Below are 18,135 nucleotides of genomic sequence, written 5' to 3'. Positions count from 1 at the left end.
GAGGAAGTGCCAGAATAAGCATCCAAAGCGACGGCCGGGGGCCGGGGCCCTTTTCCACTGGCCTCTCTCAGCTCTGGGTCTGTGGAAGCAAGGACGACACGGAGCAGACCGGTGCATGCCGTACGTGGAAACACCATGGAGACCATCAGGGTTGTTGTCCTCCTTCTGCTAGCCTCGTTCCTGGTCCTCACAACAGGTAGGGGTCACCGTTCCATTCCACCCAGTGTTGATTTTGACAGCACATTTTTATTTTTATCGTTTTAAGTCATTGTCCCTTGAATAGTTTTCATTTAAAGTCACCTGGAATGTTTTTAGTATTAGTCTAGTTTTAGTCGACTTAGTCTACAGTTGATTTGGTTCGAGGTGGCGGACCTTGATGCCATCGTAATGACTGATTTTAAACTTGCTGAAGATAGCAGATCTATGTTGTGAGCTTGTAGATCTAATATTTTCAGCATGAAACCAAGTGTAAAATGATTGGATCTTTTGTCCACTAGTCCCTTCCTAACATTTTAGGCAGGGACTTTTATTTGTTGACGAAATTGTCAATATGTTTAGTTTTAGTCATCACAGCTCATAGTATTGATTTAGTTTCCATTTGGTTTTAGTCCGAGAAAAAAGGTTGTCGCCGAACATTTTTCATCATAGTATTAATCGACAAAATCAACACTGGTTCCATCTACCCTTTGATGTTGTCACGTTGATCATTCTGTAACACTATGTTTTGCTGTCATTGTCACGTTGATCATTCTGTAACACTATGTTTTGCTGTCAGTACTGCTGCAGCTTCCACAGATGTTCTGAGCTCAGGATCAGCAACATTTTAGGCTCAGTCCGCAAATGGAACTAGAATTGGGCTAGTGCATGTCTTTGGGCATATGGTGTGGTATTTTGTGTGCGTGTGTACTTTATTATTGACGTGTGTTTTCAGGAAATATTTCCTCATAAGGAAGGTACAGTACAACACTAAACATGGTTAGTCATATAGCATATACAATGAATTACCGGTATTATAATAATGTCATTATTGGCAAGATATACATTTTACAAGAAAATCAGTCACTAAGCTTTTGAGAACTGTGGGGGAAAATGAATACATCTTCCACATTTATTTATTTTTTCTTTTGCTTTCTTTCATTTTTTTCTGTTTTGTTATTTTCATTTTGTTTAATTTCGTCTCGGTATGTGCAGAGATTATGCCTGTACCCAGAGGAGTATAGTGTGTGCCAGTCAGACACTGGCACTTTAAACATTAGCTTGAGGGCATCCAGACTGAAAGAGTGGACTTCCGTTTATCCGGGCAGAGATAAGACTGTGCGTGCACGACCGTGCGTGTGTGCGTGCGCGACCGTGCGTGCATGTACTGTCTAAATCTGATCGCCCTAGTCATTAAATAAACTGGGTTAGAATAAAAAATTCATATGCTTCTCAAAAACAGAATAAAGCAGGCTGTTAAAGAACAAAGCATGTCCCTAAGAAATCGAGAGGGGAGCGTCAATTAAGACGTGAAAACACACTGGCAAGGGACAGATAAGTTCTGTTTCTTGGTTGAAGGAAAGGGGAAAAAAGAGGTTGGCACTTGGCTCTTGATTGTTTGTTTTCCTTGCGCGAGACCGGGCACACATCCAAAAGAACCTTTAAACGGTTCTGCACTGCCCAGATAGGTGATCTAAGTAGAAGATAACCAGTGGGAACCAAACTGCCCTCTCTCTCACAGAGAAGAGAGATCATTGTCCTCAAAGTGACACGTCCCCAACTCCCCATCGGTAAACATCTGAAGGCAACACCCACAGCGTGCTCACACTGGTGGAGCCCAAGCCCCAAAATTCCAGCACTTTAAATGTCTGAGCCGTCATTGTCTTGAAAGGAAAATATAGTTAAACCCGGGGCGAAGAGGCATGGAGAGGAGGCGTTAATGATTTTGGGTTGAGAAAGATCTAGGGAAAATCCAGTTTCATCATTATATTCACGCCTAGAAGAATCCCTTAATCCTGATGAGGCATTAGAGAACCGCTGGTGTCACTGCTCAACGTTCCATGCCTGTGCACACACACACGACACAGGAAATGTCCTTTGACATTTCTCATAGTCTGGGCCTGATTTACACTTCGCCACAGGACAGTGTCACAAAAACGAACATATCCGATCTACAAGATTGGCTATGTTCGCCGGCGTGCGACAAAAGCATAAACTAGGCTTCAGGACGGCATCGTATGTCTTGTGTAAGTAACATGATGGATTCATGTGCTGACTCTCGTCAAGAGCGTGACTGGAGGGTGGAAAAGGGTGCCCAAATCAACGACTGACAGCAGTGAAGACAGGACATCCCGGCCTGCACCTTTCAGCTTGAAGGGTCAAGGGACAACAATAGTCTGTCTGGGACAGGATGCAGCTTCACACTGGTCTGGCCTCCCACCAAAGGATATCCACCTCAAACGTGTCGGAGACGCCACCACCACCGCCATCTTGACTTTTAATCCTCGCTCTGACACTTGGGAGGATGCCTGCCTTTGTAGCAGACGATGACCTTTCAAATTATGACAAAACGGGCACGCTAAGAATATATGATATATCTTAAGTGATTAAATTATTCTGAGGAAATGTTACATTTATTTGATCATTAAATGTACTTTATGTACTTACCCTTTGTCCCCCAGGGGGTCAATATCCAATCCAGATCGTCTATTTTCAGGGAATGTTCACCTATTTTTGCCAAACGTTGACTTATTATTGTCCAGAATGGGGATGCTAATGGGTCACAGCATTTAGACCTGAGTCGGTCGCGAGACATGGCCAAAGCATTTCTGGGGGTCCCCAGCCAAAAACGTTGAGAACCCCTGCTCTAGATCGCCACTATATTTCCACACTCACTCCAGAGGGCCACTATATTTCCACACTCACTCCAGAGGGCCACTATATTTCCACACTCACTCCAGAGGGCCACTATATTTCCACACTCACTCCAGAGGGCTACTATATTTCCACACTCACTCCAGAGGGCTACTATATTTCCACACTCACTCCAGAGGGCCACTATATTTCCACACTCACTCCAGAGGGCCACTATATTTACTATTTTAATCCAATCATCAAACAACAAATCAAGCTCCACAGGACTGAAGCCCCTCATGTGTGACTGCAGGGACAAGGAGGGCACTATAGGCCAGACTACAGTATGAAACAACTTGGCTTTGGCCAGTGCATCAAAGAAGCAACTACAGACAATGGAACTCACTGAACACTTTCAATTGTTGTTGGATATTCAATATTTGATGTTCTTGCCAAAGACGACTAACCATGTTTATTTGTTGTACTTTCCTTGTATCAATCAAACGAGGAAATATTTCAGTAAACCACGTGTCAATACTAACATACACGTGTGTGTGTGTGTGTGTGTGTGTGTGTGTGGTGTGTGTGTGTGTGTGTGTGTGTGTGTGTGTGTGCGTGCGTGCGTTTTCTCGGGATTCGTGCTTGCAACCTCCTTTGCCAACACGAGAAATCTCGGGTTTGTTAATGTAATTTAATCCAGAATTAATATTATTTTATTTACTGTTTTTAGCATCCATCGTTAGCCTCTGGTGGCTCCCATATGGTGTGTAGTCATCGAATATCCAAAATATCCTCGTGCACGCACGCGGTCTAAAGCATTTTAGGGCTCAGATTAAGATAAAGGGCCATGTTTACAGTTTTAATAACACTTTAATCTGAGCTCGAGTGTGGAAAACCATTGTCAGTGGTGTGCACAGATGGACACTAGGGTGTGCTAGAGCCCTCTGGACAAATGTGACCTTTTGCAAAAAAGGGCACTTTTTTACAGCGTAAGCTGTACAGTAAGTGGACCATGGTGACATTGATCAATTCTTGATAAAAAGCTTCTAATATAGGCCCCAAAATCTATATATATATCGCACACTATTAAGGCAACCAGCCTGTTCCATGTGCTGCACAAGGTGCCCTTTTTTCACCTGAGCACCTGCCCCTCTAAATGTCTGTGCACGGCACTGACCATCGTTTACATCTTGAGATGACGCTGTGGACAGAGGATGTAATCGGTTAACCTCTGAACCTTGAACTCATGACCCTGAGTCCCTGACCAAACATACGAGATTTCACTCCACCCCATTGAAGCAACATCATTTGAAGCTTTTGTTAAACAAAAGCTTAACAAAAGGGTTTTTGGCGCGGTTCCAGGGGGTTGGGTTCCCGCCTAAATGATTGATACTTAAGTCCCCTGTAACTCTAACAGTTTACAAATGTAACCAAATTGTCATGCATTAATAATGCATGACAATTTGGTTGTAATGCCGCGGGAAAACTGCCACGCCTAGACCATAGAGTATTAAAAGGATAGAGACTGAACTGGCGCGAAGCTCTGCCCCCTCCGCTATTCATGTCAGTGGAAGTTGCTCAGTGGCGTTTTGAAGCACCCGGAAGGCTGCCGGAAGGACCGTCTATTTCCGCATTTTTTCGCTGATTCAGCATTTGGGCACCAAATTTTGGTGCCCAAATGCGGAAGTGCAGCTGGGCTTTAACATTGAGCGCTCGGTTGCACGGGGTTTCCTCGTCAAGAATCCACGGGTCCGCCTGCAGTCCTTCCTCTTACCACTAGGGCCCAGCGCTTCAACATTGGAGTGCCTAGCTCTAGCTGGCCCCTTGGCCTAGACGCTTAATTGTGGAAACAGCTTACTCTGTGTTGTGCTGTGTTGCTTGACAGTTTCATCACATGAGACGCCTGAATCAGTCCCCACACCAGACTCTAATAAGGATGAGACCAAGCCTGATACCGATGGAACCAGCAACTCTGATGAGACCGGCAACTCTGTTGAGACCAGCAAGTCTGTTGAGACCAGCAAGTCTGAAAGCAGCAACAGCGATCAGTCAAGTGAGAGCCTTCATATTTCATAACAGCATATAGGAGTGAAATTAAAAATGAAATGAAATTGCTGTTACTAAGAATACCGTTACACCATTTATTATTAAGAAAGGCAACGTTCCGGTCAAGGACCTTCCTCAGGCATCTGATAAATCAGTATAGGGGGAAAGGACAAAGGTTTCTTATTTATCAGCCACACAGGAAACCATCATTTCATTTGGAAAATAATTGATATATTTGTACACTTTTTAAACGTAACCCCTGGGGATTGCATTTATTTTGTATAAATAAATTAATAAATACAATTGGAGGGGTGTATGTAACTGGCCTCCCATACAGTTTATGTAACTGGGTGGCCATTCTGTGAGACCGATTTTACCTTTTCAGAACTAGATTACAGGAGTAATTGTGGGCACTGCATGATCTAGTTAAAATCGGTTGATAGAGTAGATTATTTCTTCTGTTGTATTTTGCTTCTACAACTAAAGCTATGACATTAGACCATGGGTTTTCAACAGGTGGTCCGTGGACCACTGGTGGTCCGTGGAGGTATTGCATGTGGTCCCTGACCATGCATTTAGTAATGTAGGATTTGTTGTTTTGTTTTTAATGTTCTTTCCACTAGTTGAGAAACCGTGAACTGAATGACCTGGTGACCTATGATGAGTCCATCCATGTAGTCATTTACTGACAAGTTGGAGTTCAAGAAATTCAACAGAAAAGGGGAGTTAGAATCTCAAGAAAGGGGAAGTGCACCAGATTGTCTGGTTGAGTCATTATTATTAGGACATTTTGCCAGTAGTAGTCAACGGTTGAGAAACAGTGGGATGTATACACTAATACACATGGGATGCATAGCAAGTGTTAACTTACAAAAGCACTAATCTTAGCCCATATCCCCACCCAACACAATAGTGGTCCCCAGGTTGATTCTAAGGCAGGGAGGTGGTCCCTGGTTCACAATCAGTTGAAAACCCCTGCATTAGACAATCATTATCATTATCACATTTCATTGTAAGGTAAGGTGCTCTGAGCTTGTAGATCTATTATTTAAAAGAACAAAGGTCACCTAGCAGATAGGGCCACCAGTTTGAAAGTGGTTAAAGGACCTTCAAGGTTTCATGACATTCATTTTCATTTTTCTTTTAGGTTTTAATATGACCTCAATTAAACCCACACAACATTCAGTGGATTCTGGGGTTTTTGAGCTGCAAAATCCCTCAACAGTGACATCTGCTGGCATAATTCTTATGACATATTATGGGATTTGTGGACTCTTACCTCACAGTCCACAGGCAAATCAGAGCACTTGTTTGAGCTGTTTTTTTAGCTAAAAAAAATAAAATAAAAAAGAATAATTACAAAAAACTTTTTTTTAATGTCACAATCCCTTTAAAAGTGTAAATGCCAGCCTCTGCTGATACTGAACGTATATACACTTTGACTCAGTGACATTTAGCTGTAGGCGTATTGTGTTATTAGATATATGAAGACCTCAGTAGAGGTCTTATTACCTCTACTCTTTACCAGGGTTCATTGTGTGTGTGTGTGTGTGTGTGTGTGTGTGTGTGTGTGTGTGTGTGTGTGTGTGTGTGTGTGTGTGTGTGTGTGTGTGTGTGTGTGTGTGTGTGTGTGTGTGTGTGTGTGTGTGTGTGTGTGTGTGTGTGTGTGTTTTCTCTGAATCCACAGAAACTGCAGCTCCACCCACTGGACCAACTAAAACCCCCACCCCTGGTCCTGTGGTCACAGTAAAGACAGCAGATGACAATGATATCAGTGAGTGTCCAAAACATGTACATGTTGTGTAGACTCTGGCCCACAGGGCCCACACTCACTCACGTGTGTGTGTGTGTGTGTGTGTGTGTGTGTGTGGGGGGGGGGGGGGGGGGTGGGCGTGGGCGTGTGTGTGTTAGCCTTGCACAACAGTGACACTTGATGGTCAAAAAACGCTATTTCCGTACTCTGAACGGACAGACCCAGCCAGGGACACACATTGCTGTATATAGGAGTGGCTAGCACCACTCAAAAAGGCACAATACAAGCTCACAACGTGTCACATTGCAATGAGCTGCGAGCTATTTTAGCTGTTAATGAAAATGTTTTAAAATGTGTGGAAATGTTGTACAATTGTGTATCTATATCGTTTGTAGACTGAGAGTCATATCAAACATTTAGGCAGTTGAATAAAGGTCTGGTGACATTTCTTTCTTTCTTTTTTTTGTTTTCTGACCTCAATTGCACCCAAAACAAATCTGAACTTTGAACATTCAGTAGATTTTCTGTGGTCTAGGGTTTATTCAGATTATTCAGATAATTAGCCTCAAAAACTGCTCTGATTTGCCTGTGGACAGTGATATCATCAGAATCAAGATCTGGAACTATCCATTTAAGAAAATGCATTTCAGCCAATGGAAATTATTAAGTGGATAGTTCCAGGTCTTGATTCTGATGACATCACCGTCCACAGGCAAAGGCAAGTCAGAGCACTTTCAGAAAAATCCCAAAAGCAAACAGCACAGGACATATTAAGTGAAAAGTTGAGGATGGTTTGAGGCTACATACAGTATCTGTGCTGTTGGTTCAAAGACCTTGTATCTCGATTATTTGAACTTAAAAAAAAAGCACCCTTGAATTTGAAAAAAGCATCCTTGAATCATGTCTTGTATTGGGCGAGATGTGATTGCCTGTGCTCTCCCTACCAAATGTACAAGTTAGCAGTGAGAATGGACCAGCATACAAAGTAAATTGGCACAAGATGGGGTGAAACGAAGTCTCTCAGGAAGGCGTTATGTAAGATTAAGACCAGTACATTTTGTTTTTAATAAAGCATCCAGTATTGTGTATCCCTTGCTTAGTTATTCGGTAGTAACCACTAATCACATAGACGACAGGCCTATTAGTAATTCACTATATTTACTATATTTACTATTATTATTTGTTACTGTAGGCCTACTGTACACTGAAAAAAAAATGAAACAAATATTTGGTCTTGGTCTTATTTTTATTTATTCTTTCTCCCAGTTCCAGATAGCAATGCTGCCACACAGGCACCTTTGCCTCCTGCCCAGGATTCCGCAACGAAAAAATCAGAGGCATTAGCGACAGCGCCACCACAATTAACCCCAAAATCAATAACGACAACAGCACCTGCTGAAGTTCACCCACGTGCTCCAACCAAAGGCAACGAAAGTGAGTCTCTCTGCTCCATTAAAATGAACTGTGCATTTTATAGTTGATATTTTTGCTCACATTAATAATTACATCTGTCCATCCTGTCATTTACATGTGTGTGATATCAGCAATAGACACTGAAAGTGAAAACATAACCACAACAGTCTCCGAGGATGAGAATCTTCCAAAGGTCGACAACTCCTCGGAAACCAGCAATAACAACCAGTCAGGTGAGAGCTAGTTCACCATGAATACAGTAGGTTTCATATTATTTTATTCATTTACACAAGACAGATGGTACAGCAGGTAAACAATATAGGAGGGAAGCACAAATCAGCCACACACAATTTCAGTTCAGCTACATTTAACACTTTAGTACGGGTCACTTTCGGAATTAACCACTTCAAAAATGTCCAAATAATTTCTAAATTATTTTCTACGCTTGCTCACAATGTGTGCCATTGCGACGCCATGGGTCTATAGGGATGCCAGTCTATAGGGCATAGCAGTGGGCGTGGTTTTCTCGCACCACTGAAAAGTCTGCCTTTAATTTTCCCCATAGATATTTACAAAAATATTCATGTGTGTGTTCTGTGAGCTTGTATATCAAGGTGTTTCAACCCATTAATTTATGACCTGAGGCCAATTCTACAAATGCCTTCTATATCAGTAGTTCTCACACTTTTTCGTGCCAAGGAACCCCAAATTGATATATATATATTTGGAAGATTTGTCTTAAACAAATTCACAAGTTCGCAGCACGGCACGATATGACACAGATGCTTTCCCGCGGTCCAGATTATTCTGTGCAGACTGCACAGGGTTTCTGAAGTGAACCAGTATGATTGTTGTAAAATGAGATATAACGACACGTTCGTTGGAAATTGTATGCATGGCATGTTCTATTCATTTTATCAACTTACTTATTTAATATTTATTCATTCATTTTAATTATATCAGAGTCTGGTCCGAGCAACAATCCAACAGCTATGCCAGACAAAGGTATGTATCTTACTATAGTATCAAACTCAACTAAAGCATTGTTAAATAGCAGTGAGTGAACCTTAACCTCTAAACATATGTGTTTGCTTGGATATAAAATATAAATTACTGTATATATCTCTATAAACATTAACTATTAATTACTGATGTTCTCCAGGTGCAAGCATGCCGGCAGAAGGTACAGGTACGTTTCAAGAAGACCTACTATACATTTTTTTGTCTTCTTTAACTGTTATACAGTGTAGTTAGATGAGAGGGCCAAAAATAGAAATTGTATTTGCTAAAATGACAATATGGAATGTGCTTTTTATGGCACTTCATAATCTAAATTAAAACGTCTCTGTCTGGGTGTAAACCTCCTAATGTCTAAAACTGTTACTCGCTATTTTGGGCCAAAAGTGCCGTGTAACACTCTCTGCAAGTCCCTGCACGACAGATACAAAAAAATGAAGCAGTTGAGACAAAATACCATCTAAGTCCACAATATTTATCCATAATGTATAAATTATGGATAAAGGGTAAGGAGAGATATATAGGCCTTTTCGGGGAGGGGTCAGAATAAATTATGGACTTTTAGATGGCTTCAACTGCTCAACTGTTCTGCAACATTAAAATATAAGGAAGTCCGCACAGGCAGCTGCTGCTCGGAGTAAAGTTTAATGTGCAAACGGTTACAACATTTCGTCCTTCCTCAGGTGCCACCTGAGGAAGGACACTTGATGGTCGCAACGTAATCCAATAAAGCCTTCAGTTTACAAGAATGCTCCCCCCCCCCCCCCCCCCCCCCACACACACACACAGAATGTCCATATAACAACATAAAGTATAAACTGTGTATCTATATTTGCAGATAAGACGGATAAAGCAACCCAAAGTCCTCAAGGAAACGATGTTGGTAAGTTGTGGAGAAATCACATTCACAAAAATTGATTGCTAATCATGACTCATCAATTGAATCTAAATCAATCTTAAAGAAAACATTTGGATCATTTAGGTCCACAGAGTGGCAGCCCAAAGGAACAAGAATCTACCAAATCAGGTAAGAAGATATCTGCGTGCGTGCGTGTATATATATTTGAGGGTCCAATGGAGTTCAGAATAATTGTCCAAAGCGTTTTTTACATTTTTAACAGAGACATAAATGGTGTTCAAAAACCTCCAAAATGGTGTTAAATTTCCTCCTGACAGTGACAAAATTATCTAATTTTACTCGACAAATTCCAATCCCATTTAACTGCTTGGCATCTACAGGATATTGTGTCAGTTGGTAAATCTCTGCACTTAATAGTATATCTTAATATTCTTTTAGAGTAGCCTACATTAATTCTTACAGCTTTTGTCCTCCAAATGTAGTTGCTAAACCAATTAACACTACCCACATATTTCTGTGTTGCCACTTGCCACTGCTATTGTACCAAGAGGTCACCTGTGCCAGTGAAGCTCATCTCTCCTCCTGCTCCTCCCCATCGTTGATTTTCTCCCTAACGTGGATGTAATATGTTTTAAAATGGAAATGAATACAAAACCTTTTTTAATGTAATGTTTACATATTTTTTCAAGTCCATACATTTGAATTAATAACCGTGGGGGGGGGGGGGGGAGGCTTGGAAATGAAAGATTTGTTGCACTATACTACGCAGTAGTACGCACAACGAATTATATCAAGCCTGTATGGGTCATTATTGACCTGAAATATGCGAGTGGTCTGCGGAGCTCAGAAAAGTTAGAGAACCACTGATCTATTCTTAACTCACGGTTACCATAATTCCGTTCTTACTTTGTCCAACCTTCCATATTAAACTCATTGTATATTAATGCTAGATCGAAAGGTGTGAGTGAGGCCAAAGGCATCAATACAACATTGATGCATGCTAGATGTAAGCAAGAAGTAAGTGTCATGGCCGCCCCAATGCATTTCCAATGGAAGTCACATGGTTTGATACAACATTTTGGACTACAAGCTGTTGTATGGCTTTTGCCTGTGTTTCGACTGCCCCCCTCCCCCTCATACAACACAAATGTTGTGTCAAACCATGTGACTCCCATTGGAAATGCATTGGGGCAAGATGTATCACACCCTTTGTATACAACAAGCATACATCAGTCTGTTGCGAAGGTGTGAGTGAGGCCTTAGTACTTTTTTACTTTTTTACGTACTTTAAGTACATTTTCAATTCCGTACTTTTACTTGTAACGAAGTAGTTCTAAATTGCAGTATTGGTACTTTTACTTAAGTAAAACATACTTTTTCCACCACTGGTCCCCAGGTAATTTAGTTTCTCAGGAAAACAAATAAAAATAAAAATAAATATCTCATGTCATTATCTACACACAGACAGAAGGCTCCTGTGGATTCTTCTTCCAGTCCTGGGAGTGGCCGTGGCCGCTCTCGTCTTCATTTTCAAATTCAAATGCATGAAGGTCCACGACCACACAGGTAAGGGTCTTATGAATGGACACTACTGTATATGGTAGTTCTAACCTTAACCCTAACCCTGACCACACAGGTAAGGGTCTTATGAATGGACACTATAATGGTAGTTCTAACCTTAACCCTAACCCTGACCACACAGGTAAGGGTCTTATGAATGGACACTATTATGGTAGTTCTAACCTTAACCCTAACCACACAGGTAAGGGTCTTATGAATGGACACTATAATGGTAGTTCTAACCTTAACCCTAACCCTGACCACACAGGTAAGGGTCTTATGAATGGACACTATTATGGTAGTTCTAACCTTAACCCTAACCCTGACCACACAGGTAAGGGTCTTATGAATGGACACTATAATGGTAGTTCTAACCTTAACCCTAACCCTGACCACACAGGTAAGGGTCTTATGAATGGACACTATAATGGTAGTTCTAACCTTAACCCTAACCACACAGGTAAGGGTCTTATGAATGGACACTATAATGGTAGTTCTAACCTTAACCCTAACCCTAACCACACAGGTAAGGGTCTTATGAATGGACACTATAATGGTAGTTCTAACCTTAACCCTAACCCTGACCACACAGGTAAGGGTCTTATGAATGGACACTATATGGTAGTCCAGCAGCAGTGTTGTTTTCGTTGACTAAAAAGAAGACGAAAAATGTCAGTCGACTACCTTTTTTCACTGACGAAAACTGCATGGAAACTAAATGAAAACTAAGCTTTGATGACTAAAACTAAGACTAAATATACTGACAATTTCGTCAACAATATCTAGACTCTAGACTAAAATCTAGACTAAAATGTTAGGAAGGGACTAGTGGACAAGAGATACACTATAAGTCATTTTACACTTGGTTGCATGCTGAAAATAGCCGATCTACAAGCTCACAACGCGTCGTGTTGTGACAACTTGTGAGCTTGTAGATCTGCTATTTTCAGCAGGTTTAAAATCAATCAAGGCCCACCAAGATACATTTTAGTCAACTAAATCAACTGTAGATTGACACTGTCCGGCAGCCGGGCTTGTGGGGTGGGACATTTTGGTATATAGTCTTTTTTTTTTTACTAAATATACACATATACATATTCATGAATCCACTTGCTGACCGGCTTGTCGGTATTGAGCAATTTGTTTTATGTGATGAAATGTGATGAGGTCAGCGCATTTTGGGCACATTTGGGCAAGTGGCTATGGCCGTTTTTAGGCCAAGGAGTGTTTTTTTTTGTGCAAAACTAATGCTTGGAATGGATTCAGAATCACGAAAACCCCATAGTTTGACATGTCACATAAAGCATAATGAAAATTTGAAAATCTTGCTTTATATATAGGATGATAGTGGTAGGATCACATATAAACCCATATCAAACAAATTGCTCAATACCGACAGCCGGCCAGCAAGTGGATTCATGAATGTATGTATGTCTATAGACAATATTTTAGGCCAATACAAAAGACTATATACCAAATTTCCCATTTTAAACAAAAGAAGGCTGCCGGACTAGGGTATAGTAATTAGATGTATTGTTGCCTGAGGTGACTTGAGATGTATAAGGCTCATTAGCCTGGCATGGCATTATGTTTTTGAACTTTTTCCAGACTAAAGTGTCATTATACTGTAACATTCCAGTGTCGATTTTGGCAGCAACTTTTGATTTTAGTTTAGTCATAGTCTTTGGAATAAAACTTAATTTAGTTTCATATTTTAGTGATCTGAAATGTGAAATCATAACATAAGAGATCGACTAAATCTACAGTTGATTTTGTCGACTGAAATGTATTTTGGCGGGCCTTGATCAACACTGCTACATTCAGGGAAAAGATCAACTTTAATAGAGGCTTTATAGAGCAAGCTCTATACTAGCCACGCCCTGCATGAAGAAGACGTGATTGTCGAAACCGGTCGGCATTTGGTGTCTTTTAATTGTTTTTAAAACAGCTGCTACAGCTGTTTTTATTGCTAGCAATAAAGGCTTTTTAAATGAATCCTTGCGAGAGTGTGCTTGAAGCTTGTCCGGTGGGACCCCCTTCTACAAACTTTAATATCAATTTTAATCTATGATTTATTCATATAAGAATGAAATAACCTTGCAAAGATAAACTTGGGTTTACAAATGTCCCCTTTTTGCTATGTGTCCAACAGAGACCATTGATAATGGCACTGAAAAGTGAGTATGTCTGAATTTTGAAGAGATTGGTTTGTTCAGTGTCAAGTGTCAAGTGAAGTTATTTAGCATTTCTACATACTAAATTACAATGTGCAGTGCTAACTTACAATGTATCCATTTGTGTCCTTTGATTCTGTGCAGTGCATCTTTCCAAAGCAGACCTGAGAGCACCAAAGATGGAGTAATGCTTCTGGGGGTGAAATCGTCAGGAGGAGAAGAGAATGGTAAACATTTACATTGCTTCCCATTCAATACAACAACAATGTTCAAAATGAGAGTCTGATGACTTTTTCTTTTATTGAAACCCAAAATAATGAATTGACTAGTCACCGCAGTCACTTTTCCGCTCTATACCAAATATCTTTGCAGAAAACCTACGAGCTCACAACTCATCGCATTGCAACATGTTGTGAGAGTGTGTACTGTAGATCTGTTATTTGTGTTTGTGTTATGTTTGACCCAGAATATAGGGATAGGGACACTAGAGTTTATGTGGTTAACATTTTTGAAAGATATGATTTATACACTAATAACATCATCAGACAAATAACATTGCAATAGTTTTTCTACACCCTTAATTTGTGGGTTGAATTGATTTTGCAACATTGAGGCCTCATCATAGGTCACCACATAATTTAGTTGCTCAGGAAAACAAATGATACGTAGCTTGTGGAGTTAGTTCAGTCAGATATACTCGAGGGGTTTCATGCTATGCTCAAGGGGGTTAATAAGCACTGCTGCTTCATCAGGCATACATTTGCAATTATTCCAGGGAAGTTCGGGAGCTTTTAATATCTCATTGTACGTGTCCCGTAATGGGCTTTGGGCTGCGCGCTGGGTGAGGGAATGTGTTTCCTGTGATTTTGCGCCCCACCCTTGAACGACCAGCAGGGGCAGAAAGATAGGGACTTCCTCGTAAACACACAGATTATTTGGGACGGGAGCTATTGTGTAGGCCGGCAAATGTCAGTGTAGTCCAGACACTGTGTGTGTGTGTGTGTGTGTGTGTGTGTGTGTGTGTGTGTATGTGTGTGTGTGTGTGTGTGTGTGTGTGTGTGTGTGTGTGTGTGTGTGTGTGTGTGTGTGTGTGTGTGTGTGTGTGTGTGTGTGTGTGTGTGTGTGTGTGTGTGTGTGTGTGTGTGTGTGTGTGTGTGTACACGTGTACGTGTACGTGTTTTATTTCCATGAAGCGTAAATATTTGTGTGAGTGTGTAATTTGTATGTGGTTTGGTAAATTTACTCACAACCTTTTCACCCCACCCAAAAGAACCATTCAATTACGCCATGTTTCCTCTGTTAATACTTAAGCATGTCATTGTCTAGATTACTTGATTGCACCCACGAGAGGAAAACTGAGTCAAGTTTTAGGAATTTTACAAAAGAAAAAGCTTTTTATTTTTTTAATCACTTTCCATTTTGGCAATACCAGGCAGGAAGATAGCTACATTTCCCAGTCAGCAAACTGGGAAAAACACACACACACACACACACACACACACACACACACACACACACACACACACACACACACACACACACACACACACACACACACACACACATTATATTTCAGAAGACAAGATAAGTTTAAACATGGTGTAATTCCGTGCTGCATCTTGTATATTTGTTTGCTTCATTTGTCAAAAAGCTGCCTGGTCTCTGTTCGGTTGTCACCCCAAATAGTGTTATTCCTTCTTGGACTTTGTACTACATGGCCTAATAATATTACATCTATTAAATAAATCTATTGGCAATCTGTGTTACTGTTCAGGAGACAGTACATGACCCATGTGACCACGAGTCACCAATCACCATCTGTCCCACAATTGTATGTCTCTGAGACAGACACACTGTCATCCAAATGCTCTCTGGCAGTGGCTCTCAAACGCTTTAATTTCGCTTAAACAACATAAACAATGATGATAAATGACAATAAACCGACACGACAGTTCTCAAACAATGATCTAGTGAATACTAAACTAACGAATACACCCAAGGTTCTTACATGGCAGATTACATAATATACAACAAAATACCATCAAATAAATATACCATTAATTGGGCCTGTAACAGGAGACCGAACATGGACCTACTTGAAGAGCAGAGATTCTCTTCTACTGCAGGCTCTAGAAACAAACTGTGCCGTCTTAAATACGTCATGATTAAATAGCCACTTCAACTTCTGACCATCATCCCAGAATAGTTCAGGTTTTTGTTGTTGCATTGCCTCAAATAATGGAACCCTCAAATCATCATACAGTGTACAAAATGAAATTCATTTTCAACATCATTTAGGTCACATACATTACACAATCTATTCACTGGGGCTTTCACTTCTAGTGATTTTTACTAGTTGACTAGTTGACTAGTTGCCTAGTTTACTAGTCGACTAGTTGTTTAACTAGGCCTAGTGGCCTACCTATTATGTTAAAAATAATAATAATATTTGTACATTTAAAAACTGTATGTTGGTGACTGTGGTGACTATAACTATAAGCTAGCTGATCTTGAGGCCTACAAAAACGTTATTTTTCTTATCAACTAGTCAACTAGTACCAACAAGGTCAACTAGTAGATTTACTAGTCGACTAGTTGAATAGTCGACTAGTTGCTTAAAGCCCTATCTGGCACCGCTGAGTACCAGTTCTCAGCTGAGCACACAATGATGAGCGCTGGTTGGTACAGTTCAGTAGCAAAACCTGCATTTCAAAGTTACCAACCTGTAACGGTCCATTTGGAACACACTCAAGAAACCCTGAGGGTCCTTGAACCTCACTATTTGAAAACTAACTTGTAAACCTTGAGAGAATGCTACCTTTCTCCTGTCTCCTCACTCATAGGTACTGTAGCAGCATTGCCATCTGCTGTTGAGTTGAGGAAATGATGCAAATGAACATAGACTCCCATATAAATGTAGGAACTTTTATTTCGTTTTTAGAAAGCCTAAATGTGAATCTCTTAATGGCCTTATCATGTGTCTATCGTGTTTTTCAGTTGCAGCCAGATAAAACCCAGAGCAGGACAAGCCCGGACCAGTGGATGAGACATGCCAATCCATCCCAAACACCAGCGGTCCTGGATGTAACTCACTTAGAAAGCTTCTGCATCGAGTTAAATTTGAAGTCAACAAGGGGATGGGGGGGGGGGGGGGGGGGTAGGAAAGTTTGAGAGCTAGATAGATAGAAGGTTCGATGGGAATTTGTCCAGCATGTCCATTCAATTCAGTTCCAGTTGCACTATGTAGGCTGTGATAAACAGCAACCGACTGGAACAAATTAGCAAACTAGACTACAAGGGTATAGGTGTATATATATATCTAACATTTCAGGATAAGAGAGCACTGAAGCAAACAATGTTGTTTATTAAGATGTGTTGGGAAGGGAAAAAATAAAAGGTTTATAAATAGGTCCTTTGTGTGTAAAATATCATTGCAGTAGATCTGATCAGTTTACCAGAGGATGAAATGGACAATTACTGTAGAAATCTTTTATTTTTTTGTATTTTTGTTTAATCCTGTGAACCAAGAAATGACTTGATACATGAGATCTATATTAATAACTATGTATACATCCCCCTTTATTTGTTCCAGTATACTGAGACAAGCCTAACCTTTTTTTCTTTGGGCTACAATGCAGATTTCTTGTACAGTGAACTCTGTTCCAGATCAACAAATGTATTTCAGTCTGATGTAATTAATCATTGTTATGTTAATATCACAGTTTTCTGTAGGCCTCAATGACAATATTATGAGGCCATTCATTTTGTTGTTTTGATATCGGCAGTAGCCAAGCTTCACCACAAGAGGGAGATGATAGACCCTCACAGGAGTATACTGTATGTTTTTCTATTTGGTTTGTGTGTCTAAATGATTTGTTTTGCTTGTTTGTCTTTAAAAGGAAGCCTTTACTATTCTCCGCTGCTCCTATAATGTAAAAATCAAGTTGAATCCAATGGCCTTGTCTTTCCACAAACTGCCATCGCCAACAGAGTAGAAGATATTCAAATGGTTATGGAATTAGTTCTGTATATGCACTGATTAATTTGTTCTCTCTGTATCCTTTTTTTAACCAAATATTTAATTGAGATACTACATTCACTATGAACATGAACACTGATGCAGAGGAATGTATGTATTTAAAATACAGGAACCACTTTCATCTTTTTTCCAACTTTCTTCATTATTTTTTCGAAAGGATTACATTTCATAGGCCTACAGTATATGTCACCCCAAACCAAACTGAATGTTTTGGACCATGAAAATACACGCACGCACGCACACACACACACACACACACACACACACACACACACACACACACACACACACGCACACAAACACACACAATACACACATTTACAATCTTTTTTTTTTTTTTTTGAGAAACGTGACATTGTTTTGCTGTATAGGTGTGACTGGAAAGTTTTTTGTTACCATTTTCAAATGCACAATCACTCATTACACTAGTAAATCACTGAACATG

General features: G+C 40.4%; 1 protein-coding gene across 1 annotated transcript; it reads left to right on the top strand.

Annotated features, from left to right (window-relative positions):
- LOC310875374 (uncharacterized protein) lies at positions 1-18,135 on the top strand. Its single transcript, XM_083788581.1, has 13 exons — positions 1-196; positions 4,715-4,882; positions 6,563-6,649; positions 7,895-8,062; positions 8,173-8,274; positions 9,005-9,046; positions 9,204-9,230; positions 9,897-9,941; positions 10,041-10,085; positions 11,382-11,483; positions 13,630-13,654; positions 13,796-13,878; positions 16,649-18,135. The coding sequence occupies exons 1-13, from the start codon at positions 136-138 to the stop codon at positions 16,660-16,662; spliced, it is 969 nt and encodes a 322-aa protein (XP_083644707.1). The 5' UTR covers positions 1-135; the 3' UTR covers positions 16,663-18,135.

Source organism: Protomyctophum parallelum, assembly GCF_964188405.1.
Source record: "Protomyctophum parallelum genome assembly, chromosome: 18".
Lineage (NCBI taxonomy): Eukaryota > Metazoa > Chordata > Actinopteri > Myctophiformes > Myctophidae > Protomyctophum > Protomyctophum parallelum.
This window is presented reverse-complemented; position numbering and strand designations above follow the sequence as displayed.

Excerpts from the sequence above, each read along its gene's own strand:
- LOC310875374 (XM_083788581.1), top strand. The coding sequence starts at position 136 with ATGGAGACCATCAGGGTTGTTGTCCTCCTTCTGCTAGCCTCGTTCCTG. Across the intron at positions 4,883-6,562 it reads CAGCAACAGCGATCAGTCAA|AAACTGCAGCTCCACCCACT; the intron begins GTGAGAGCCTTC and ends CTGAATCCACAG. Across the intron at positions 11,484-13,629 it reads GAAGGTCCACGACCACACAG|AGACCATTGATAATGGCACT; the intron begins GTAAGGGTCTTA and ends TGTGTCCAACAG.